General features: G+C 45.3%; 1 protein-coding gene across 1 annotated transcript in view; it reads left to right on the top strand.

Annotated features, from left to right (window-relative positions):
• Positions 1–923: 923 nt before the first annotated feature.
• LOC127583084 (nucleophosmin-like) overlaps positions 924–26,211 on the top strand; it is a 111,056-nt gene continuing 85,768 nt past the window's right edge. Inside the window, exons 1-5 of the mRNA XM_052038834.1 lie at positions 924–1,025; positions 9,990–10,072; positions 15,944–16,063; positions 18,271–18,364; positions 23,804–23,910. Coding sequence (XP_051894794.1) covers positions 968–1,025; positions 9,990–10,072; positions 15,944–16,063; positions 18,271–18,364; positions 23,804–23,910 — 462 coding nt within the window. The 5' untranslated portion in view covers positions 924–967. The remainder of the gene's footprint in view (positions 1,026–9,989; positions 10,073–15,943; positions 16,064–18,270; positions 18,365–23,803; positions 23,911–26,211) is intronic.

The following is a 26,211-nucleotide window of genomic DNA, read 5'->3' as shown; positions in this document are numbered from 1 at the left end:
AGCATCTGTAGGGGGGAGGAACTGTGGACATTTTGGGCCCAAACCCTGCATGGAGAGGGGAGATGGCCAGTACAGGGCAGAGGGGGAGTGGTGGACAGGGACCAGAGGTGATTGGTAGACCAAGGAGGGCTGATAGGTAGATTGTGCAGGGTAGGGGAGGAGGAAGGGGGAGCCTTGGCAATTCAAGTGTTTGTCCGTCAAGCTTGTTCTTCATCAAGCGACAAACTTCGCATGGATTTAACATCTGAACATTTTATGAACCAACAACCAGCCTGGTTTGCTTTCCCTTTCACAGCCACTTCCCGTTCCCCCATGTGACCCTTGCAACATGTACTTGGAACTGTAGTTCTTTATTATAACTAAATAATAACACAGTCTAGATAATTTTTGAATATTGAGAGAGTCTCTGCCCCCGTAACCCACACAAGCAGTGAGTTCCAAATTGCAACCACCCTTTGGGTGAAAAATTGTAATTCTCAGATCCCATTTTGATGCCCTTCCTAACGATAACGTCCTGAAATAAGCACAAGCTGCAGCTGAGATTTGTGCAGTGCTGTTTATGCATTTGGAAAAGCCTTGAGTGGTGACAAGAATGAGTACATTGTTCCTTTAGGACAACAACCCGCATTCACACATTTGCAGGGTTCAGCAACAGGCCCCCGGGCATAACCTGTCAATCAACGTCCGGACCCGCCCGCCTTCCATTTGATTGATGGGGCAATGTGTAAGCTGATTGGATGTTGTGAACTGGCACGTCCTGGAGGCGGGCCGCCCCGTGACGAATGTCTATTGGTCCTCAGGAGAGTCAATCAGAGCAAAAGCGAGCCCGCCCTTACTTCTTGCCAGGATTGGATAACAGGCCTCAGACGTGGGCGGTGATTGGATAACGGGCAGGAGACGGAGGGTAGTTCTGATTGGCTGGAGAGGGAGAGCGCGGCGGCTGCGCAGTTGGAGCGAGGGAGCGGCGATGGAGGAGCGGAGGGAGCGGCCCGCGGGTTCGCTCAACCCCACCGTGCGGCTGTTCGGTAGGTGGGCGGCGGGGGGCCGGCGACGGGGCGCTGGGTCCCGGGTCCCGCCCGGGACGGGGAGAGCACGGAACAGCGTAGCGACGGAGGCCCGCAGCGGCTGGTCGGAAGGTGGCAACTCCACTCCCGGCCCCAGGCCCCCGTCTCCCCCCCTTCCCCCTCCCCCCCTTCCCCCTCCCCCCCTTCACCCTCCCCCCCCCTTCCCCCTCCCCCCCCTTCCCCCTCTCCCCCCCCTTCCCCCTCTCCCCCCCTTCCCCCACTCCCCAGTCCCCCTCTCCCCCCCGTCCCCCCCTCCCCCCCTTCCCCTCTCCCCCCCTTCCCCCTCTCCCCCCCTTCCCCCTCTCCCCCCCTTCCCCCTCTCCCCCCCTTCCCCTCTCCCCCCCTTCCCCTCTCCCCCCTTCCCCCTCTCCCCCCTTCCCCCTCTCCCCCCCCTTCCCCCTCTCCCCCCCTTCCCCCTCTCCCCCCCTTCCCCCTCTCCCCCCTTCCCCTCTCTCCCCCCCGTCACCCTCTCTCCCCCCCCTCACCCTCTCTCCCCCCGTCACCCTCTCTCCCCCCGTCACCCTCTCTCCCCCCCGTCACCCTCTCTCCCCCCGTCACCCTCTCTCCCCCCGTCACCCTCTCCCCCCCCGTCACCCTCTCTCCCCCGTCACCCTCTCCCCCGTCACCCTCTCTCCCCCCGTCACCCTCTCTCCCCCCGTCACCCTCTCTCCCCCCCGTCACCCTCTCTCCCCCCCGTCACCCTCTCTCCCCCCGTCACCCTCTCTCCCCCCCGTCACCCTCTCTCCCCCCCGTCACCCTCTCTCCCCCCGTCACCCTCTCTCCCCCCCGTCACCCTCTCTCCCCCCCGTCACCCTCTCTCCCCCCCGTCACCCTCTCTCCCCCCGTCACCCTCTCTCCCCCCGTCACCCTCTCTCCCCCCGTCACCCTCTCTCCCCCCGTCACCCTCTCTCCCCCCCGTCACCCTCTCTCCCCCCCCGTCACCCTCTCTCCCCCCCCGTCACCTTCTCTCCCCCCCCGTCACCTTCTCTCCCCCCCCGTCACCTTCTCTCCCCCCCCCGTCACCTTCTCTCCCCCCCCCCGTCACCTTCTCTCCCCCCCCCGTCACCTTCTCTCCCCCCCCCCGTCACCTTCTCTCCCCCCCCCCGTCACCTTCTCTCCCCCCCCCCGTCACCTTCTCTCCCCCCCCCCGTCACCTTCTCTCCCCCCCCCGTCACCTTCTCTCCCCCCCCCCGTCACCTTCTCTCCCCCCCCCCTTCACCTTCTCTCCCCCCCCCGTCACCTTCTCTCCCCCCCCCGTCACCTTCTCTCCCCCCCCCGTCACCTTCTCTCCCCCCCCCGTCACCTTCTCTCCCCCCCCCCGTCACCTTCTCTCCCCCCCCCCGTCACCTTCTCTCCCCCCCCCCGTCACCTTCTCTCCCCCCCCCGTCACCTTCTCTCCCCCCCCCGTCACCTTCTCTCCCCCCCCCGTCACCTTCTCTCCCCCCCCCTTCACCTTCTCTCCCCCCCCCCGTCACCTTCTCTCCCCCCCCCGTCACCTTCTCTCCCCCCCCCGTCACCTTCTCTCCCCCCCCCGTCACCTTCTCTCCCCCCCCCGTCACCTTCTCTCCCCCCCCCGTCACCTTCTCTCCCCCCCCCCCGTCACCTTCTCTCCCCCCCCCCGTCACCTTCTCTCCCCCCCCCCGTCACCTTCTCTCCCCCCCCCCGTCACCTTCTCTCCCCCCCCCCGTCACCTTCTCCCCCCCCCCCCGTCACCTTCTCTCCCCCCCCCGTCACCTTCTCTCCCCCCCCCGACACCTTCTCCCCCCCCCCCGTCACCTTCTCCCCCCCCCCCCGTCACCTTCTCTCCCCCCCCCGTCACCTTCTCTCCCCCCCCCCGTCACCTTCTCTCCCCCCCCCCGTCACCTTCTCTCCCCCCCCCCGTCACCTTCTCTCCCCCCCCCGTCCCCTTCTCTCCCCCCCCCGTCACCTTCTCTCCCCCCCCCCGTCACCTTCTCCCCCCCCCCCGTCACCTTCTCTCCCCCCCCCGTCACCTTCTCTCCCCCCCCCCGTCACCTTCTCTCCCCCCCCCCCGTCACCTTCTCTCCCCCCCCCCGTCACCTTCTCTCCCCCCCCCGTCACCTTCTCTCCCCCCCCCCGTCACCTTCTCTCCCCCCCCCCCGTCACCTTCTCTCCCCCCCCCCCCGTCACCTTCTCTCCCCCCCCCCGTCACCTTCTCTCCCCCCCCCCGTCACCTTCTCTCCCCCCCCCCGTCACCTTCTCTCCCCCCCCCCGTCACCTTCTCTCCCCCCCCCCGTCCCCTTCTCTCCCCCCCCCCCGTCACCTTCTCTCCCCCCCCCCGTCACCTTCTCTCCCCCCCCCCGTCACCTTCTCCCCCCCCCCCCGTCACCTTCTCTCCCCCCCCCCGTCACCTTCTCTCCCCCCCCCCCCGTCACCTTCTCTCCCCCCCCCCGTCACCTTCTCTCCCCCCCCCGTCACCTTCTCTCCCCCCCCCCCGTCACCTTCTCTCCCCCCCCCCCGTCACCTTCTCGCCCCCCCCCCCGTCACCTTCTCTCCCCCCCCCCCGTCACCTTCTCTCCCCCCCCCCCCGTCACCTTCTCTCCCCCCCCCCCGTCACCTTCTCTCCCCCCCCCCCGTCACCTTCTCTCCCCCCCCCCCCGTCCCCTTCTCGCCCCCCCCCCGTCACCTTCTTTCCCCCCCCCGTCACCTTCTCTCCCCCCCCCCCCCGTCACCTTCTCTCCCCCCCCCCCCCCCCCCCCCCCGTCACCTTCTCTCCCCCCCCCACCTCTGAAGGCTAACTTGGTAATAGGAGGCCAGTGCATGCCATTGCTGAACTGCCTTGCATTAGAACTGGCACTGAAGAGTGGGTGACAATGAAGCCAGGTTTTGAGGAATGTCAAATTGTAGAACACTTATCCTGCTGAAGTCAGAATCCTCTTTGATTTTTAGGCTTTATTCTGCTGTTGGAATCTTAGGATCATCTTGGTAGGCTTCAGATGAGGTTCATATCCTCAGGAAGATGATCTGACTGTGCTGCTTTTGAAAGCCTTGTGGATTGATCTGCTGAGATAGATGTTGGACATTTGCTTGCTCATTGTTCTAGGTCCAGTTTGTGACTGTCTTTAAGGAGTTGGGAGGGGTAATGTGATGAGTGGGATTGAAATTTGAGTAATTTGATTACTGATCGAATATTCCAGAGCTCAGTCCAGGTGTCTGGTCCAGTCTCGTCAGGTGGAATGACTTGTGGAAAATGGTGAATAGGCAGGCAATTGGATTCGGAAAGAATTTAGCACAGACAGGTCATTGGCCCAAACTGGCCAGAAGAAGGTACTTTGTATTAATGCCACTTCTTGGCTGTTGATCTTGAGCCCAGCCAGTAGTTTGTGAGGATCATGAGGCTCCCAAAGTCTAAAATCAATAATATTCAGGGAAAAGTGCTTCAGCCAATTGAACTTTGTGAGAACATTAGAAATAGAAGCAGGAATGGGCCATTTGGCTCCTTTTGCCTTCACTCCCATTCAGTAAATTATGGCTAAACTTGTAAATCAGTGCCACTCCACTGCTATCCTTTAATTTTCCTTAATATATATCGATAATACTTGGTGGCTAAGCCTCCACGGCCACCTTGGGTAGAGGATTCCGAAGGTTCACTAACCTCTGGGAGAAACTTCTTCCCTCAGATCCCTTATTTTGGAACTATGACCCCTGTTTGTAGACACCCCTGCCTAAGGAAACATCATCTCTACGTTCAACCTGGCAATCCCTGTAAGATTTTTATATCTTTTAATTGGGAGTATAGATTCATTCTGGTGAACTTTTATTATAAGGTAAAAACTGATAAATTATTATCTAATGGTTCAGAAATCCCACTGGTTAGCCAAAAAACACATTGTTGGAGGAATTCAGCAGGTTGGGTGGCATCTGATGCAGTGGATCATCCCAAAATGGTCAACGATTCCTTGCAACTGCTCGATCTGCTGAGTTCCTCCAGCTGTTTGTTTTGTTTTGGCTCAGGATTCCGGCATCTGCAGTCTCTTGTCTTCAATGGTTAAGCAAAGGGCTCACTGGGTAATGTTTTCCATTCTTAAATTTAAAAAAAAATTAAAAGAGAATTAAAAATGGGAGGTATTATAAGATGTCTTTATTAGTCACACGTACATCGAAACACACAGTGAAATGTATCTTCTGCGTAGTGTGTTCTGGAGGCAGCCCGCAAGTGTTGCCACGCTTCCGGCGCCAATCTAGCACGCCCACAGCTTCCTAACCTGTACAGTTTTGGAATGTGGGAGGAAACTGAAGCACCCAGAGGAAACCCACGCAGACACGGGGAGAACATACAAACTCCTTACAGACAGTGGCTGAATTGAACCCTGGTTGCTGGCACTGTAATAGCGTTATGCTAACCATTAACACTACCATGCCTGCCCGTGCACGGTAGTGTAGCGGTTAGCGTAACGCGATGTAACACTACCATGTTAATGTGTAACATCCAATAATCCAGCACCACCAAAGTCCCAAAGGTGTGGGTTTATCAGAGTTTTACTGTACTCCCTTTCCATGTGCCAGAGTCTAGTCTTTAACTGACTTGGTCTCTCTTGTCATTGGATCAAGGTCTTGCTCTGTCATATCTGTGTGGTAGCTGTTGTATGATGGCTATCCAATGTTGCATGGGTGATTTCCATTCAACTTTATAACCTACAGAACTAGAGTGGAGGCAACTCGTCCATAGTCCTGAGTGATAGCCAAAGAAAAGTCATCGTCACAAGTATATCCTTCCTTGGGTAGGGAGATTAAACAATGACATTGTACTCTAGGGCCCTCAATAATTTCAGTAAGAAAGGTTCTACTTTGTATTGGCTCACTATGGACTTAGTGTCATGCAGTTAGACCCTTTGGCCACCATGTCTGTGGTACTATTGATACTAAACCCAATTGCTAGCATTCTGCCTGTAGTCTTTCATGCTTTGTGTTTCAAATGCTCATTTAAATACTGTGAGTGTGTCTACCGTCACTCCTCAGGCACAGTGTTCTGACCACTATGGGTGGAAAAATTTCTTCAAATTCCCTCCAAATATTCTGCCCTCTGCTTATAGACACTTCTGCTAAGGGGAAAATCTCTCTCGCTATCTATCCTATTTGTGTGTCTCATAATTTTGTGTACCTTGATCAGGTCTCCCCTTAAGTGTCCTTTTTTCCGAGGTAAATAAACCCAGCCCATCTAGTTTCCCTTCAAGCAGAAATCCTCCATCCCTGGCAACATCCTAGTGAATTTCGTGTCCATCTTCTCCAGTGCAATCACATCCTTCCTCTTGTGTGATGACCAGACTGCAAACGGAACCCCAGCTATGGCCTAACTAATGTTTTACATAGTTGTACCATGACCTTCCTGCTCTTGTATTCTATGCCCTGGCTAATGAAGCTAAGTATCCCTTTATTCCTTTGTCACTACCTTATCTGCTGGTACTGCCACCTTCAGCGATTTTTGGACTTGTATTGATAGTAAGACTCCTCTGTTCCTTATTACTTCCTAGAGCCTTGCCATTCATTGGGTACACCCACACTTTCTTTCTTTATGGCTTTATTTCCCATTATTTTTAGGATTATATTATTTCTACCATTGCTCTGCCCATCTTCCAACTGATGGGTATCATTCTGTAGCCAAAGACTATCCTCCTTGCTATCAACACCACCCATTTATGTGTTATCTACTAATCATGCATGCTACATTTACATCTGGATTGTTGAAGTTTATGACAAACAGTACTATCTCAGCACAGATCTCTGCAATGCACATTGATCACAGAATTCCAATTGCAAAAATAACTTGAATTATAACTCTCTGCCTCCTGTCACCAAGGCAGTTTTCTTTCTTTTTCAATCTTTGTATTAGTTTTCAAATTAATACAGATTAATATATAACATCAATGTTTGTACATGTAATACAAAGATCAGGAGAACAGTCATGGCATAGATAATCATAAAGAACATAAAATATAAAAAAAACTGTAGATCGAATGATCTCTTAGTAAATGAATATAATAACAAAGGGAAGAAAAAGATTTAAGGAAAAAAAACAAATCAATAAGAAGAATTATAAATATATCAAACCAAACTAAGTTAAATAGGAAAAATTTAAAAAAAACAAAAAAGACTGGACTAAAATTTCTCAGTAGAAACAGAGCAATATTATGCAGTCAACTCCGTTCCTCTAAGTTGGAAAGTTATTGAAAGGGGATCTATATCATGTGAAAATATTGAATAAGTGGACTCCAAATATCTTCAAATTTAAGCGAAGGATCAACAGTACCACTTCTAATTTTTTCCAAGTTTAAACATGATATAGTTTGAGAAGGCAGTTTTGGATTCAGTTTGCGAACTTGTCCCAGATCTAACCTTCTGCATGAGTCTCCCATGGGACCTCGTAAAATGCCTTGCTGAAGTCTGTGTAGATGACATTAACTGCACCACCCCCATTGATATACTTGACCACCTCTTTGGAAAAATTCAGTGCCATTTGATAGGATCTTCTGTGCTGACTGGCCCTAAATTGTTAATCTCTACCGTGCTGGCTTGTGCACTTGGAAGTCATTAAATTTTCAGATTTTTCAACCTATATCCAAACTCTCAGGACTAGAATCAAAGACTTTTAATTGTAGAATGATTTCTCCAGCTTGATTTGATTGCTTAAACTCAAATAATTTTTTGAATTGTTTGTAACTGTTGATAAAATGGTTAACAATGTAATTGCATCTCAAATCTTCCTAAATCATGGATGTGGTTGTAATAGGGAGAAAAAGAGAGAAAACCTTGTATCTTAATTATTAGAATCAGGTCTATAATCACTAACGTGTCATGAAATTTGTTGTGGCAGCTGTATAGTGCAAGGCATAAAAATGAATATGTTACAAAATTAAATAGTGCAAAAGAGGAATAATGAGGTAGTGTTCATGGGTTCATGGACCATTCAGAAATCTGATGGCAGAGAAGAAGCTGTTCCTGAATTGTTGAGTGTGGGTCTTCAGGCTCCTGTACCTCCTTCCCAATGGTAGTATCTTGAAGAGGGAATGTCCCAGGTGGTGAGGGTCCTTAATGATGCCGTCGCCTTGAGGCACCGCCTCTTGAAGATGTCCTCTATGGCGGGGAGGGTTGTGCCCGTGGTGGAGCTGGCTGAGTCTACAACCCTCTGCAGCCTCTTGCGATGCAGCACATTAGAGCCTCCATACCAGGCGGTGATGCAACCAGTCAGAATGCTCTCCACCGTACATCTGTAGAAATTTGCAAGAGTCTTTGGTTACGTACCAAATCTCCTCAAACTCCTAATGAAGTAGAGGCGCTGTTGTGCCTCCTTCTACTAGCAGTGAATGGTACTTGTACATAGACCTGACAAATCCCTTCATTTCTGCAGTTGCTACCTTTTGGATTGTTTAAAACTGAGACTGAATTTAAAGTGGATTTAAATAACTCTCTGGACCATTGGGAAAAGTGTTAGGAATCCTTTCCTTTTGTCCTGGTAAATTTAACTCTCACCTGATATCACTAAATAGGTTTACTGTTCTTAAAGCAATTTTCCCCCAAAAATATACTTTTCATAGAATTTGAAAATGTATATTGCAGTAGATTCAGAGATCAGTTGCAGTACAATATACATTATTTTGGGTTTGGAGGGATACGGGCCTAACACAGGCAAATGGGACTAGCTCAGGTAGGCAATTTGGTTAGCAGGGATGAATTGGGCAGAAGGACCTGTTTCTGTGCTGTATAACTCTTTGCATGGCATCAGTTTTCCTAATATATGACATCACTAACAGCCTCTCCTGGTCAAATCATGTAGATGCCATAGCCAAGAAGGCTCACCAGTGCCTCTACTTCCTCAGGAGGCTAAAGAAATTTGGTTTGTCCCCTTTGACGCTCACCAACTTTTACCGATGCACCATAGAAAGCATCCTATCAGGATGTATCACGGCTTGATACGGCAACTGCTCTGCCCAGGACCGCAAGCTGCAGAGAGTTGTGGACACAGCCCAGCGCATCATGGACACCAGTCTCCCCTCCTTGGACTCTCTTTACCTCTCGTTGTCTTGGTGTAGCAGCCAGCATAATCAAAGACCCCACCCACTCGGGACATTCTCTCTTCTCTCCTCTTCCATCGGGTAGAAGATACAGGATCCTGAGGGCACATACCACCAAACTCAAGGACAGCTTCTGCCCCACTGTGATAGGACTATTGAACAGTTCCCTTATACGATGAGATGGACTATGACCTCACGATCTACCTTGTTGTGACCTTGCACCTTATTGCACTGCACTTTCTCTGTAGCTGTGACACTTTACACTGTAATGTTACTGTTTTTACCTGTACTACCTCAATGCACTCTGTACTAACTCAATGTAACTGCGCTGTGCAATGATTGACCTGTATGATTGGTTTGTAAGACAAGCTTTTCACTGTACCTCGGTACGTGACAATAATAAACCAATACTAATACCAGGCAATCTGAAAGGTCCGGCCACAATGTACACAGGCAGCAGTGCCTCAAACTATGGCCTTTCCCCTTGGGATCTTTGTCCCACAGCACTTGGTCCTGGTTCTTGGAAACTTGTCAGTGTGCAAGACTTGGTAGTGGATAGCTCCTTGTACTGGAAAACCACCAGGTTTCGGACAGACTAAAGGATGGCTTTCAGAGCTGAACTTTCAGCAGCACTTCTTGACGCAACAGCTGCTTGTAAAATTGTTTGCTGCCTTACTGTTGTGATAAGTGCTTTGAAAATACTTTGACTCTAATGCACATTAAGGCATTCTAGGGTGTGGAAGGATGTTTGTATAAATGTAGTTTTTGCCCCCAAAACCATCAGTGCAATTCTAAATGCACATCCCTAGAGTTAATATTATCTATTAATTTCCAAATCTCTTTGTAAACTTGCCTGCATTGCTGATCACACTTATAATTTTCATTTTTGATTGTTCAGGTTGCGTGCTGGAAGGGTCAAAGAAAGAGTACAAGTTCAAGGTGCAAGATGATCCGACGGCACATCAACTTGTTCTGAGGACGGTGAGTGCAGCGAGCTCTGTGCACAGTTGGAAAGTGTACTTGTATTTTCTCTCCTGACCCTGTGCAAGCTCATTGACTGCCAGTCAGTGTATGTAGTTCAAAGTCTCCATTTCATCCTCAGGAAGGAAAACGGGCAAAAGTTGAGGAATTTGATCAGCTGTTGGAAAATACGAATCTGCTGCTGTCAAGTTATGAGTGCCTTTGTTATGCTTTAATTTTGTATAACTTTGGTCCATTGCTGAGATTGCCTTGTTGCTCATCCTTACTTTGCTCTTTGGGCTTCCAAGTTGGTGCTCGTTCTTCATGCTTCGCCAGGAATATTGCACAAGAGTTACTTAATTAGAGGCTTCTAGTCTATTTTTATTTTTTTTAGCACTTTTTAATCTTTTCACATTTTAGCTAGAGGCTGGTGTCATTCTTTTGGCTAGACGTTAAGTACTGTTGATTCCTTAACTTGTATGTCTCATTCCAAGACCTTAAATTTGTGGGGCACACTTTTTGATTTTAGGCAATTTGAAAGGTCTTGTGAGGTAACATTGTAGATAAATAGATGAAAGTAGATTACATAGTATGATAATTTTCACTTCAAAGGTGATGAACAGTGCTCCAATTCACCTTGTGGAATTTGCTTAGCAGCAATTTCTTGGTTCTCTGTTAACTTGAGCATGCTTTCTTTGTAATTCCAAACTGATTTTCTGACTATCTGCATTTAAGTGGTGCCTTTTGCAACGTAGTCATCCACGGTCCTTTCATCTGAATGGAAACTAGTACTGAACCACAAAATGAGTATCTTAAAAGCTTAACCACTGCATACCCTTTTGAGGGAGGATTGGTTTTGGAAGGTAATTCAGCTGCCTGGGCAATGGAGATTCAGAAAAACCTAAGAGTTGGAGAAAGTGTTCTTGTAGGCTGAAGGAAGTTATGATATTAGTCCTTCATTAGTCGGGGTATTGAGTTCAAGAGCCGCGAGGTGATGTTGCAGCTCTATAGAACTCTGGTCAGATCACACTTGGAGTATTGTGTTCAATTCTGGTTGCCTCATTATAGAAAGGATGTGGAAGCTTTAGAGAGGGTGCAGAGGAGATTTACCAGGATGTTGCCTGGATTGGAGAGCATGTCTTATGAGGATAGGTTGAGCAAGACAGGGCTCTTCTCTTTGGAGAGGAGGATGATTAGAGGTGTAGAAGATGATAAGAGGCATAGATCAAGTGGACAGTCAGATTTTTTTTCCAGTGGGACAATGGCTAACACGAGGGGACATAATTTTAAAGTGATTGGAGGAAGGTATAAAGGGGATGTCAGGGGTAAGTTTTTTTTACAGAATGGTGGGTGTGTGGAATGCACTGCTGCCCAGAGGTTGTGGGGGCAGATACATTAGGGACATTTAAGAGACTCTTAGACAGGCACATGAATGATAGAAAATTAAGGGGTTATGTGGGAGTTATGTACAGGCTGAAGGGCTTGACTGTGCTGTTGTGTTCTATATTGGGGAAGATGATCTTGGATGACTTCAACATGATTTAAATTTGAAGTGCAAATGGGCTGGGAGCCAGAGAAGTGTGTTGTGTTGGTTTTTGGAGGTTAAAATGAGCTCTAGAATGAATATTGCTTATGATGCTGCTATCCTGGTTGCATTGTAGCTACTCCCACTGCCAAAGCAGAAGAAGTGGGTTTAACAAGCAGGTAGATGGGACTAGGCAGAAGATCAGGTCGGCATGGACTAGATGGGCCAAAGTGCCTGTTTCTGTGCTGTAGTGCTCTGACTCTATAACAACTCTTCACCTTCTAATTCTGAGCTGCATTAGATTGAAAATAATAGGAAGTCACTTTTTGTTCTGTCCACTATATCAGAGAGCATACTCATGAGGACCATTGGACCTTGCAGGAGCCTTCAGAATAAGTGAATGCAACAGACCCAGCAAGCACTACAGTAACATTAAAGTGGCAATAGAATGCCATTGTAGTAGTGTGAAGGAAATGAGGGCCTTCACTGCTGTATTATTCCTTTAAAGGATCACCATGGTATGGGTTGAAGAGAAAGGATGGTGACTTCCTTACCCAGGGAATATTTGAAATTTGTGACTGTGGAGTAGTTGAGGTGAAAACCAGAGATGTACTTGGAGAGGCTGGATTAGCAATTGTGGAAGGAGTTGGATGTCCTGAGAATTAGATGCAGTAGACTGGGAGGAGGGTCATAAGAACATCAATACCAGACCAGATCTACTGGCCATATGACTGTTTTAAGTTAGAAGGGGACATGAGTGCCATCAAAACCAAATGCTCTGAAGATCTACGTATCCAGTTGCACATGATGGAATTGAAAGCATTTGTGGTTATTAAAAACTAAGTGAACATTGACTTTGCTGACTAATGCATTTGATGGAGAAGATGCTTGCCCTTGAATCTTTCAACTTTACTCTGGATGGTACAAGATTTTGAGCATTGAACTGTTGTGATCAAAAAGATGATTGTCTTGTGGATGTGTATACTAAGTGATAAACATGGTTTCAGGATACATTTAAGTTGAAGTTCATGTATGTGTGACTATATCTTTGTCAATGACACACAAATTGCTTAATTGCCGGTATCGTTCAGTGTGTGAGGGTTCTGGTATTGGGGAGGTTTTTCTTTACTGACTACCAAATTTAATTCTTGTCAGACGACATCCAAGAATGAAGCATGTAGAATAACTCTCAATTTTTTTGTGAATATTCATGCAAAATTTACCATAGCTGAACTGATTGTTGCTACCAGGGTTTAATAGTCGGTGTGTGTTGTTTAATTATCATTTGTTCTTGAGATACCACAGATGATTTTGTTTCTTTCTCATTATTCAAAACTGTTGAGGCATTGAACGACTTCAACTAGTTGTTTTGTCAAGGTAACCCTGTTGAGGACATTGAAGTTGGAGAATTCAGGAAGCGAGAAATGGTGAAATTCTAGAACAAGTTACCATTAAAAGTAAGTTAATATGCCTCAGCAAACTTAAGTCCATAAATCCCCAGGGCCTAATGAGATGCATCCTGGGTTGTAATTGGAGGCAAACGTTGCTAGGGCCCTGACAGACTTTTAAATCTTTGCTGGCTAGAGGTGATGATGAGAACAGCAAATGTGGTAGAAGGGCAACAGGGATGCTTTTAGGCCGATGAATCTAATGTCAGTGGTAGAGACGTTAATAGAAACAATGTTGAGGGACAGGATTTATGTATACTTGGAAATTAATGGATTTGTTAGGAGGACATCCTGTTTATATTAATTTGTTAATTGGAGTTTGTTAACTTGTGTTTTTGTCATGTTTGTAATGTAATGTGCCACTGCTGTTTTTTTTAAAAAAAAAGCTAATTTTCATGGCAATTATACCCTGTTTATGTATACCTGTAACAAACTTGAACTGTTTGACCATTTTGATTGGATTTTAGAAGATGTAACAATGGACTTCAGTAAGGTCTTTGCCAATTCCCATATGGGAGACTGGTCTAGTGCAAGTTGGCTTGGTAATAGGGGGCAGAGGGTGACTGTGAAGGTCCTTTCTGGAGTTTGGGAGACAGCCATGGTGTACCGTTGGGATCTGTGCAAACTTATTGTAAAGACATTAATGATTTGAATGTGAATGTAAGAGGTATGATGGGTAATTTTGTGGATGACAGAAATTTGTGTGGTTATTAATAGTGAGGAGGGTAGGTTTAAGTTGGATGATATGGATGAGGTGGTAAAATGGGTAGACCAATGGCAGGTGGATTTTAATCCCGATAAGGGAATATATTTTGGGAGGATTAATTAAACTAGGACATGCACAATAAGTGGTAGGGCCTGTGGGAGCACAGAGGAGTAGAGGAATCTGAGGTTGAATTTTCCCTACATATTACCTCTCCACATTTGCACTGGAGCTGGGATTTCTTGCCCAGTCAGTAATAAATGAGGGTGGCTGGAATGCACTGCCTGAGTGGGTGCTGGAGACAGTATTTTTCAACGTTTGACCGTATTTACATGAACACTTGAATCGCCAAGGCATAAATGGCAAATTAGAGTAGATGGATTGCCAAGAACATGGTGTGCCAAGGGGCCTATTTCCATGCTGTGTGACTCTCTAAAACAACACAATTTTTAAAATGTACATGGCCTGACCTGCACAGGATTGAGTAAAGTCTTATCAAAGAACATGATGTGGAGGGTGGGGCATTGTTAACTGCAGAGTGGGCTGCAAGTGAGCAAGGCTTGTCCCACAGAAATTAAGTGCCAGGACACAATTGTGCACCTTATTTTCTAGAAGGTAGCTGGTCCACAACAGTTAATGGTTCATGACAAAGCATCAAGGGATGTGGGGAGGGAGCTTGAGTATGGCAGAGCAGGCTTGAAGGGCTGAATGTTCTGCTTATAATTTCTGTGGAGATACAAGACTGAGATGCTGGAATCTGGAGCCAAAAGCACAATGCTGGAGGAACACAGTCAGGCAATATCTGTGGAGGTAAAAGGATGTTTTGGGTTGAGATGCAGGGTCTGTATGTCTGGTTTAAAAACATGTCACTAGTCAGGATGATCTTTACACACTATCATTCTCCAAATTTATTCACCATAGGACACTACCTAGGCCCTGTCATCTTCTCACAGTTACCATCGGGCAGGAGGTACAGAAGCCTGAAGTCCCACACCACCAGGTTCAAGAACAGCTACTTCCCTTCAGCCATCCGGGTTTTGAACCAACCGGCACAACCCTAAATCACTAGCTCAGTATAGCAACACTATGATCACCTTGCTACAATGGACTTTGTTTTTGTTTTAATTGTGTTCTTTCTTGTATAGTTTATGTTGTTAATTTATTTTTGTGAATGTGTATCTGACATTATGTGCCTGTGATGCTGCTGCAAGTAGGTTATTCATTGCAGACATGTACTTGTGTATATTGGTAATAAGCTGGACTTCGACACTTCAGAATCAGATTTATTATCACTGTCTTATGACGTGAAATTTGTTATTTTGCTACAGCAGTACAGTGCAAAGACAAAATTATAAATTACAAACTAAATAGTTTCTTTAAAAAAAAGGAACGAGGTAGTGTTCATGGACCATTCAGAAATCTTGACTGCGGAGGGAAGAAGCTGTTCCTGAATCGTTGAGTGTGGGTCTTTAGGCTCCTGTATCTCCTCCCTGAAGGTAGTAACGAGAAGAGGGCATGCCCCAGAATGTGAGGGTCCTTAGTGATGGATGTTGCCGCCTTGAGGCACTACCTCTTGAAGCTGTCCTCGATGGTGGGGAGGATTGCCTGTGATGGAGCTGGCTGAGTCTACAACCCTCTGCAGCCTCTTGCAATCCTGTGCGTTGGAGCCTCCATACCAGGTGGTGATGCAACCAGTCAGAACGCTCTCCATGGTACATCCGTAGAAATTTGTAAGGGTCTTTAGTGACGTACCAAATCTCCTCAAACTCCTAATGAAGTAGAGCTGCTGGTGTGCTTTCTCTGTAATTACATCAATGTGTTAGGCCCGGGATAGATCCTCGAGCAGAAGTTGAGTTGTGCTTCAGACTTTGCTGACTCTCCAAATCTTGCTCATTGGCTGCATTAATTACCTCCATACAATAGCAAGTGACTACTTTTCAGAAGTAACTATCTGGAGTTCTGGAACACCCTGAAGATGTGTGAATTCAGCTTCTCTTATTAATGTTGTAACTTGCTGATACCACCAGGTGGTGTCTCAGATAGCAGGTTGGTTTTGAAATGTAAATGTGAGTACGTTTGGTCTGTTTGACCTTGTGACTGGAGAAATTCTTGTCTCTTTGGCTCAAAGGGTGAAGCTCAAGGAAGGAATTTGATTTGACAAATACTCTTGAATTGCTTTTGGAAGCTTTTTGTTACCCTTTTCTCATTTTTGGCAGGTGTGTGTGGGGCCTCAAACAAAGGATGAGCTGCACGTCATTGAGCTGGAGGCCATGAGCGCAAATGGGAAATTGATCAAAATGCCCTTGACGTCTCTGAAACCGTCTGTTCTAACTACAGTAAGTGGCCTTTTGATATATCATGTACAAGGATTTGTTTGGAGTTAAGGTGTTTACAAATCCAGAATGCATTTGGTCTGTTGTTGGGGTGTGCAAAATGGCTATGTAGAAGTAAACAGTGTTAGGTTTGCTCCTCGCTCTCACCTGAGTCAATTCAGGGGTTCAATCTGCACCTCTGCCATTTTGCAAACTGACAATTCAGTGCTTTCAGTTTTATACACAGAGTGGTGGGTGCCTGGAGCGTGCTGCCAAGGGTGGTAATGGAAGCAGATATGACGGTGACATTCAAGAATATGGAGGGATCTGGATCACATGCAGACAGAAGAGATTAGCTTAATTTGGTATCATGCTCGGCACAGACGTTGTGGGCTGAAGTGTTCTGTTCCTGTGCTGTACTGTTGTATGTTGCAGAGTGCTGTATGGTTGGGGCTACTTGCCTTCTGGGCAATTTGTTGTTCACGTTTTTGCATGAGGATGTTTTCCATTGTGTTGCTTTTGACTATGCCCTTCATATTATATCTGCCTTTTCTGGCCTTGTCGGATCCGGTTATTTTTGAATCCGCAAGTTCTTTCAGGAGTCCAGGAATGAGTTGAAAACAACTTGGTGCTTCACAAAGTTTTATTGGAAAAGTTTAAAACAAAGAAACTGTCACAGAGCACATGGCACTAGCGTTACTACTGGGAGATGAGCCGAGACAAAAGGAACTAAAGATGGGCTGGGGAGGGGGCTGAAGAGAGCAAGAGCGTGAGATAAGCAAGAGAGAGATTAACAAAAAACGACACCTTTTCTGCCTGAGATGAGAGGTACTCCTTAGCTAACAATAGTCCAATCAGGAAACCTATTGTATACCTGTGGCAAAACCAACCAGTGGGAAAGCGTATATTCACCTGAAGGATGAACCAATAAGCTAGGAAGCGGCCATTCCTCGTGTATTAAATACTATAACGTTTATTAAAAAAAACTACTTAAAACAGTCAAATCCAACACCTTCAACCCTTCCTCTATATGGGGTGCTTGCCTTCTGAGCAATTTATTGTGCAGGTGTTTGCAAACGATCCACTGCAAGTAAATGGAAGTAACCTTGTAAGGTCCTAGCCCGTGGTGAACTCTCAACAAATGCCATAAATTGCTGTTTGTCATTTAGCTGTTAGCACTTACCTGTTCATGTCTGCTGTGTTTCACTACATTAAAGCAGTTAATACGCTTCTGAAGTACTTCATTGACTCCAAGGCACTTTGAAATGTCCAGAGATCACGGAAGGCAGTAGTAATGTGTAAATAAAGGGAAGGCTGGGCACACAAGTGAGGGAGAAGGGAGCAAAGGACTGCCCTGGCAGATCTAGCTGAAAAAGAATGGGAGAAAGTTTTACTGGAACATGGTTGGGCCTTTGTGGCCTGTTTCTGTGCTGTATAGCTTAAGTAAGCCTTTCTAATGATTGTTGCTGTACTCTCCCAGCAACTGGAGAGGCCAGAGGCTGAGTTCAGAGCTCTCTAACTGTTTCATCTGTTCATGGTTATGCAATGTGAAACCTAACGCCTACTTCTGTATGCATTTTGCCTCAAATATATTTATTCAATATGTTCTGGTGACCTTAGCAGCTATTATTTGCTATTTCTATTTAGTCCTGTTAAGGTATAACCTGGGCTAAAGCTTGAACATTTCACACTTTCCATAAATTTTAATAGAAACGTGCTCTTTACCACTATGCCCTTTTTGTTAATGGGTACAGTTCTCCAAATTGGATCAGGGGTCCAATATGTGTCCACTAGTCCTCCCAAAGTGATTCATAAATGTAGTATGTAGACAGTGACTGTATCAGAGTATTCTGTCACAAAAACAGTGTGCTCTTGGAGCCAAGTTCTGTTCTTCAATCCCCTTGTATGTACCATTCCATCAAGAGCCGTTTACCAGTGGTAACTCGGGAATTTCTTGATGAGATCAGTTCTTGTGAACAAGCTAACAACTTGGAAACCTGTTTCCTCGTGTGCAGAGAAAAACATCTGGGACAACTGGGGATTTCAAGTATTTTATACAGAACAATATAATTTGATGCATTTACAACAGATAGACACGTACAAGCATTGTCAATATTGCAGACACTGCATTATTGTGGCTTTAGCCAGAGGACCAATTTCTATTGAACTGATGATGAGGTCCTATGATGATGAGTATCTTATTTGAAATGCTGAATCGTGGTCTTTTCTAGATGGGTCTGGGTGGATTTGAGGTGTCTCCCCCAGTCCGTTTCCGCCTGAAGAGTGGTTCTGGTCCTGTTTACATCAGTGGCGAGCACATCATTGGTGAGTGTCTGTAACATGCCTCCTTTTCATAAAAATAACTATTAGACTTGTGCATCCATGTAACATTCCAAATGAGTTAAGTAATGCATGTCAGTTACAATCTTATTTTAGGCGGAACTGGTGTAAGAAATGCAGTAAATGTTTATTTTTAAATGGAGGAAATTCTTTCACTTTTTCTCTATGCTGTCTATCTCAAATGCTGTTTCCATTACTTGGGTGGACTGGTGTATGCAATGGATTTGCACATTGGCCTTTTACTCCTGGAACGTGCTTAAGATTCCAGCTTGGAGTGATTTGGGATGAAAGTCTTCTCGTTCGACCTCCAGGCTTGAAGAAACGATATAGGACCAGGACTTCTGAGCTCAAAGAGGACATCGTATTATGGAGACCCTGGAAGGAGATGGTCCCTAGGATATTGATCATATCAGGGATAATCTTGGTAAGTGCTTGTGTGCATTTATTCAACTATTACATTGCTTAATGGTTAATATGAAGTCAGTGTGTAATAAGCATGTATTTTCCTGAGTGAGATTATTATAGAAGTTATAAAATGTATCACATTCAAGTTCTTCACATTTATGGTCACTGTTTCTGGTTACAGATTGGCCTGGACATGATGCAACCACATAAGGAACCTTGGGCCCAGATGCACCCACCGTTTCTAGCCCCTGTGCTGGAGAATCTGGCACCAGCTTGATCCACTTTATAATGGATGTGTTGTGCCTAGTGGACAAAGGTGATGCAGATCAGCATCTTTTTAAGGGATCTGATGGATATGTGCAAGGATGGACGATGGGAAAGCTTCCTTGAAGGATTTTGAAGCATCAGTTGCATCTGAATGATTGAGCTTGGGATAATGATGGACTTTGTTACACCAAAGTATGGATGTGTTGCAATGTGCACAGTAAAGGAGCTAACAGGAAGTACGTGGCAAGGTGGTTTTAAAATCAAACACTTTTTGCAGGACTTCTCTGCTTAATTATTGGGCACATTTCTGGGATTAGATTTTTTGTGTGGAGTTACTGCCCAGGTTTATTTCACTCAGCTGGGTTGTCCTTGAGCCACTACAAGGAACTGATTGAGCAACTGAACTATCTCCAAGCTACAGGTCTGCTGGTGTAAGTAGAAGGGAAAGTATCCCAGCATCTGGAATATCAGCCATTGAGGGATGGGTGTCTTTTCTCTCTTGTGTCGCATTCCTTTGTTACAGAGACAGCTATTGGAATGCTGCTAAAGGATGCACTGCCTTTGAAATAAAGTATTAAACATGTCACAAATAAATACAATTGCACTACATATTCTGGTGGTCTTGTTATTTTGTGGAACTCTAAGTCTCTAATGGGTTTGTGTACTGATAAGTTGCCTGCTTTTAATCTAAACATTTGGATGCAAGGTTCAAAATGTTAAAATTAGCTAAAAGTGAGGATCGATTCATATCTTCAAAAATCCACAGCTGTTATATGGATTATAGTAAATATGAATCAGGTTTATTATCACTGACTTACAGTACATGACATTTGTTGTTTTGCAGTATAGTGCAAAGACAAAATTATAATAAATCACAAAATAAATGTTCCAACAAAAAAAAGGAATAATGAGGTAGTGTTCATGGACAGTTCAGAAATCTGATGGCAAAGTGTGGGTCTTCAGTCTCCTGTACCTGAATATAAATGGATAACTTACTCCTTGAGGTGGAATTAGTAGTTAGAGAGAGATAGCATTGTAGTTGTAAAGTGTTTTTTTTCCTTCAAAACCTGTATATTAAAAAAAAGTTTTGGAGAAATTATTTTGCAACCAAAGACCTGATGGAAGGTGTATCAATGCACGTCTGTGCCTAGAACAGGCCACACATTGGCATTTGCATCATTCTCTGAGTAAATATAAAAAGCCTGCACAAGACATGCTTTAATGAAAATCAAAAATCTGCAGAAGCTGGAAATCCAAAATAAAAACAGAAAAGGCAGGAAATACTCAGCAGGTCAGGCCATCTCTATGGGAAGAAAAACACAGCTAACATTTCAGGTTGAAGACAGGAGGTTTAATATGGCTTATCACAACCAAGACCTGGACTGAAACTCCAAAATTTATTTCAGCTGTGGTTCTTGCATTTGGCATTTATGGATAGGGTGGTAGGGGCTTGGGGGCAATGTGGTGGGGGTCAAATTGTTGGTTGAGGCCTCTATCATGGGCAGGGAGGGGGGATAGATGGGAGAGTGCAGTAAAGCATTCCTTCCAATTAGGATAGGCTGGGTATGAGCAAAGAATAAAATCTCTACTGAATTGATTATATGTTATCCTGTTTATCACCATTGATAAGTTTTACTGTTTCAAAGATCTTGTACAAATGTACGTTGCTAAAAAGGAAAGGCAATTGGTGTACTTACCTTTTAAACCAATTAGTATGCGTCAAAAAGTTACTGCTTTTGAATTGGTTTGATTGCATTTTTTTTGCATGATCAAATTAAAAATATTTCCATAATGCTGATGTCTCATTCTCTGCTTCCTATTGTTGACTAGCTAGCCAATGTACATGTGTATCACAGTGTACAGCCATCTTTCACTTTGGCATTGTATTCGCTTCATTTTTACACATCAACACTGCTGCATTTGCTCGTCATTCATTTTGTTATTTACTTCCGTGCTGTGTCATGAGCTGAGCTGTCCTATTGAACCGAATGCACTGAGGCTTTTAAATGAAATTGCAAAACCCTATGGCTGCATTTTGCTCATTCTGCACTGCCCAATAGGAGTTACTATAAATAGGATTTTGCCTGTTTTGTTATTCTCTCATTTATTGTCATCACCTCTCCTTGTTGATGGATGGTTAGAGATGTGCTGTACCAATGTTTTTGGCACACTGTTCATGACTAGATTTTGAGCTGTTTCCAGTCACTGGAGCTTGACGGCACCTTGTTTTATTTTCACGTTGCCTCTGATACCTTGTTCTTCGTGATGAAGGATTTGAACAAGTAACTTAGTTCCACATTGTATACTCTGGAATCTAGGAAAACTGCTTTTCATCGGCTCGCTTTTCACTACTTTCCTTTGCCCCGTCACCTAATCAAGGTTCTGTTGAGTATCCTTGAAGGAAAAGAATTTGCAGGACTTGGGGTTGGTGGGGGGAAAGAGCAAGAGCTTGCATTATTCTGTAGGGCAAATGATGGTTACCTGAAGTTGGTGTATAACCTCATGAAATGCAGATGTTAACCACCATAGCTGGAATTTTGCCAGTAGAAGTTCTGGTTGTTACTCTTGCTGTCATTAGGTCCCTTTGGGTAGTGGGTTCTCTCAAATTTTCATTCCGATACCCCTAGGATCTGTTAAAGAAATACTTTGACTGAGCAGCAAGGCAGACCAACTGAACAAAGTGGGGGAGAAGATAGGTAAATCAAAAAATGATGGGTAATGGTAATGCCGTCTGGCTTTCAAATAGAAAGGTGGAGGAGTTCTATGTATTTGAAATCCTGAGTGAGGGTACACCAGAAGTATGATGTAAATATTACAAGGCAAGGTAGGCATTCAGTCTGGTTCGTAACTGTTAATACACAGGATGGTATTCAGTCTGGTTCATAACTTAATACACAGGATGGGAAGAGCCCCAAATGACTCTTCCCATCCTGCCTCCTTTTTCCTCTTCCCCACTGTAGCATTCTTTTTCCTTCCAAATAATTTTTCTCAAATACAATTTTTTTTCTCAAATACAATGATGCTATTGCTGACCATTCTTTGGGTAAATACTGAGAGGGTAGATATCAAGAGGTTGCTTTCTCGAGCTGGAGAATTTAGAACCAAGGGGTGCAGGATCAGGATGAGGGGTCAGCCACTTTAAACTGAGGTGAGAATGTTTTCATAATTCTCCGGTTGTGCATCTTTGGCCGTTTTTACCTGGAACACTTATGAATGCTTGAAGTAAAAACAATTTTGGAAGTGCGCAGCAGGTCAAGCAACATTTGTCGAAAGAAAAATAGTTAACGTTTCAGACCAAAGTCCCTTTTATTTCAGATTCTCAGCATCTGCAAGTATTTTCATTTATGTGGATGCTTCATCATTAAGGCTAAAATGGATAGGTTATGTGAGCACGAAGGAAAAAGTAGCCTTGAGGTGGATCAGCCATAATCTCATTCAGTGGCAGAGCAGGTATGAGGCGTTGGATGTCCTGTAATATCTGCTTTAACAGCTTACTTTTGAATTCCTTTTTGGGTTTTTTTTAGGACTGCTTTACATATGTGACCAGTAGTTCAGGACACCTATCAGTGGAAGCAGTTTCTGTAAATTTCCTTATCACGTTCTTAGATTTCCAAGATCTATATGGGGTCACTCCTCAGCTGTCCCTCCTTTCTGGAGAGGAATGTCCTATATTTCATGGTTATGACCCCTCAGTTCTTGTATCGTCCTTTTGTCTTGATTTCAGGATAGTGCAAATGCGTGTTGGATAATGAGCAGCAAGATATCTTTATTAGTCACATGTACATCGAAAGACACAGTTAAATGTATCTTTTGCGCAGTGTTCTGGGGGCAGCCCGTGTATCGCCACGTTTTCCGGCGCCAACATAACATGCCCACAACTTCCTAACCTGTACGTCTTTGGAATGTGGGAGGAAACCGGAGCACCCGCGTAGTGTAGCGGTTAGCATAACTATTACAGCGCCAGCGACCCGGGTTCAATTCCTGCCGCTGTCTGTAAGGAGTTTGTACGTTCTCCCTGTGTCTGCGTGGGTTTCCTCCGGGTGCTCCGGTTTCCTCCCACATTCCAAAGACGTACAGGTTAGGAAGTTGTGGGCATGCTATGTTGGCGCCGACAGCATGGTGACACTTGCGGGCCGTCCCCCCCCCAGAACACTACGCAAAAAATGCATTTCACTGTGTGTTTCGATGTACGTGTGACTAATAAAGATCTTATCTTACTGTACAAAATGCTGGAGGAACTCACCGCGTCAGGCAGCATCTGGGGAGGGAAATGGACAGTCGACATTTCAGGTTGAGAATTCAAATTAGTTTATTATTGTCACATGTACCGAGGTACAGTGAAAAACTTGTCTTGTATACCATTAATACAGATCAATTCATTACAACAGTGCATCGAGGTAGTACAAGGGAAAACAATAACATAATGCAGAGTAAAGTGTAACAGCTACAGAGAAAGTACAGTGCAGACAGACCATAACATGCAAGGGGTAGATTGTGAGGTCAAGAGTCCATCTTATCGTACTAGGGAACCATTCGATAGTCTTATAATATTCAATATTATTCAGTGTTGAGACCCTTCATGAGTCCTGATGCAGGTTCTCAACTCAACTGTCCATTTCCCTCCCAAGATGCTGTCTGACTCAAAGTTCCTCCAGTATTGTATTTGAAGCTCCAGATTCCAGCATCTGCAATCTCTTGTCCCCCTGGCTGATAATTAGCTTTTGTTAATATTTTTCTTTGTGAAATCTACAGGTGTGCCTGAATCGGATTCTGAATCTGAAGATGATCACGTGAAAGTCCCTGCCAAGAAGGAACCAGTTAAGCGCGAGTCAGCTTCCACCGCAGTGCAACCTGCAAAGGTATGTGAGGATTGAAAAGTAGCTCTGCAGCCTCACTCCGTGGTCCCATAATAAGTCCTGCCGCTTGGACATCTGGTTGCAAGTTCCAGTCTCTGCAACAATACAAATGCTCGGTCAAGATACTTGATATTGAAGCATAGCATAGTGTATTGGTTTATTATTGTCACTTGTACCGAAGTACAGTGAAAAACTTGTATACCATTCATACAGATCAATTCATTACACAGTGCTGTTACATTGAGTTAGTACAGAGTGCATTGAGATAGTACAGGGTAAAAGCAATAACAATACAGAGTAAAGTGTCACAGCTACAGGGAAATGTATTGCAGGTAGACAATAAGGTGCAAAGTCAAACAAGGTAGACTGTGTGGTCAAGAGTCCATCTCATCGTATAAGGGAACTGTTCAATAGTCTTATCATCGTAGGATAGAAGCTGTCCTTAAGCCTGGTGGTACGTGCCTTCAGGCTCCTGTATCTTCTACCTGATGGAAGAGGAGAGAATGGCTTGGGTGGGTGGGGTCTTTGATTATCCTGGCTGCTTCACCAAGGCAGCGAGAGGTATAGACAGAGTCCATGGCTGCTGTCCGTGATGCGCTGGGCTGTGTCCACAACTCTCTGCAGTTTCTTGCGGTCCTGGGCAGAGCAGTTGCCATACCAAGCCATGATGCATCAATGTAACTGCACTGTGTAATGAATTGACCTGTACGATCGGTATGCAAGACAATTTTTTCACTGTACCTCAGTACAAGTGACAATAATAAACCAATACCAATACCAAGATAAGATGCTTTCTATCGTGCATTGATAAAAATTGGTGAGTGTCAAAGGGAGTGTGCCAAATTTCTTTAGCTTCCTGAGGAAGTAGAGGCACTGGTGAACTTTCTGACTCAAGTTACTGACTTATTGTCCACTTCCACGTTCTTTAATGGAATTGCCCAGAGAAAAGCCACATTGCCCACTGTGCCCCTGACACCCTGTCAGCTCTTTAAAACATATTTGTCCCACTGCCCTGAAGGCTTCCCCCATCGCCTTGATGTATTGATCTAATTCCCTTTTGAATCTATTATGAATCTGGTTCCACTACGATTTCAGACAGAGTGTGTTGCACAGCATAAAAAATTGCCGAGTTTGATAAGCAACTTTCAGCCCCATTTCTGGTTCTTCTGGCACTTACCTCAAATCGTTGTTCTTGGTATTGATTCTTCTGCTGCTGCAAACATCTTTTCACTCTTTGCAAAACCCTTTGTGATTTGGAACACCTCTGAAATCCCCTTGGCCTTTACTGCTGTGCGTGCAGATACTCATCCTTGAACCATACATGCCGAGTCTTGCCCGTAAAGACCTCGAATGCTTTGTCTGTCACTTATGATAACATGGTTCACTCTCCGGGAGTGGCTTCCTAGTTGTAAGTGGTTCCTGAGAACGTGTCCTTTTATTAAAAAAATAAATTACTGTTATAGTATAAATAATTTTTCTGTTGACGAATGGGCTGAGAGCAAGTCAAGCTATTCTATAGGGAAATGCATGAACGTAACCTCGGATAATTTTGAAATACATCTGGTTTACAGAGATGTACAAGAACAACTTGATATTAACCAGTTTTTTTTTGCAGAGAGCTGCAATTTTGGGTTGTTTTGGGCCTCTTACAATTGCTGAGTACCAATTTGGTTAAATTTACGAGCATCCCTATGATGTCTTACAGAAGGTGGTGAATCGCTGGACTATTCTACCCTGGAGGGTTGTGACAGCTAGATCATTGGGGGTATTTAAAGGGGAAGTAGATAAGTGTTTGAAAGATCTGGAAATAGAGGGCTATGGGGACCTGGGACAGATGGGGCAGATCAGTAGACACAAGAGACTGCAGATGCTGGAATCTGGAGCAAAAAACAAACTGCTGGAGGAGCTCAGTGAATTAGGCGCGCTCCCTTACACTCACCAGGACCTGCACTCACCATGCTCCCTTTCACTTTTTGGATTCACTGGGAAGTGTATTAGTCAACATTATCTATGGGAGATAGGATAATGAGGGATGATCTTATAAAGGTCTATAAAATCTTGTGGGGCAGAGATAGAACCATAGAACACTACAGCACAGAAAATAGGCCATTCAGCCCTTCTAGTCTGTGCCGAAACTTTATTCTGCTAGTCCTATTTACCTGCACCCAGTCCATAACCCTCCCGACCTTTCCCGTCCATGTATCTATCCAATTTATTCTTAAAACTTAAGAGTGAGCCCACATTTACCACGTCAGATGGCAGCTCGTTCCACACTCCCTGAGTGAAGAAGTTCCCCCTAATGTT

The sequence above is a fragment of the Pristis pectinata genome, chromosome 2 (assembly GCF_009764475.1).
Source record: "Pristis pectinata isolate sPriPec2 chromosome 2, sPriPec2.1.pri, whole genome shotgun sequence".
In the NCBI taxonomy this organism is placed as follows: Eukaryota; Metazoa; Chordata; class Chondrichthyes; order Rhinopristiformes; family Pristidae; genus Pristis; species Pristis pectinata.
This window is presented reverse-complemented; position numbering and strand designations above follow the sequence as displayed.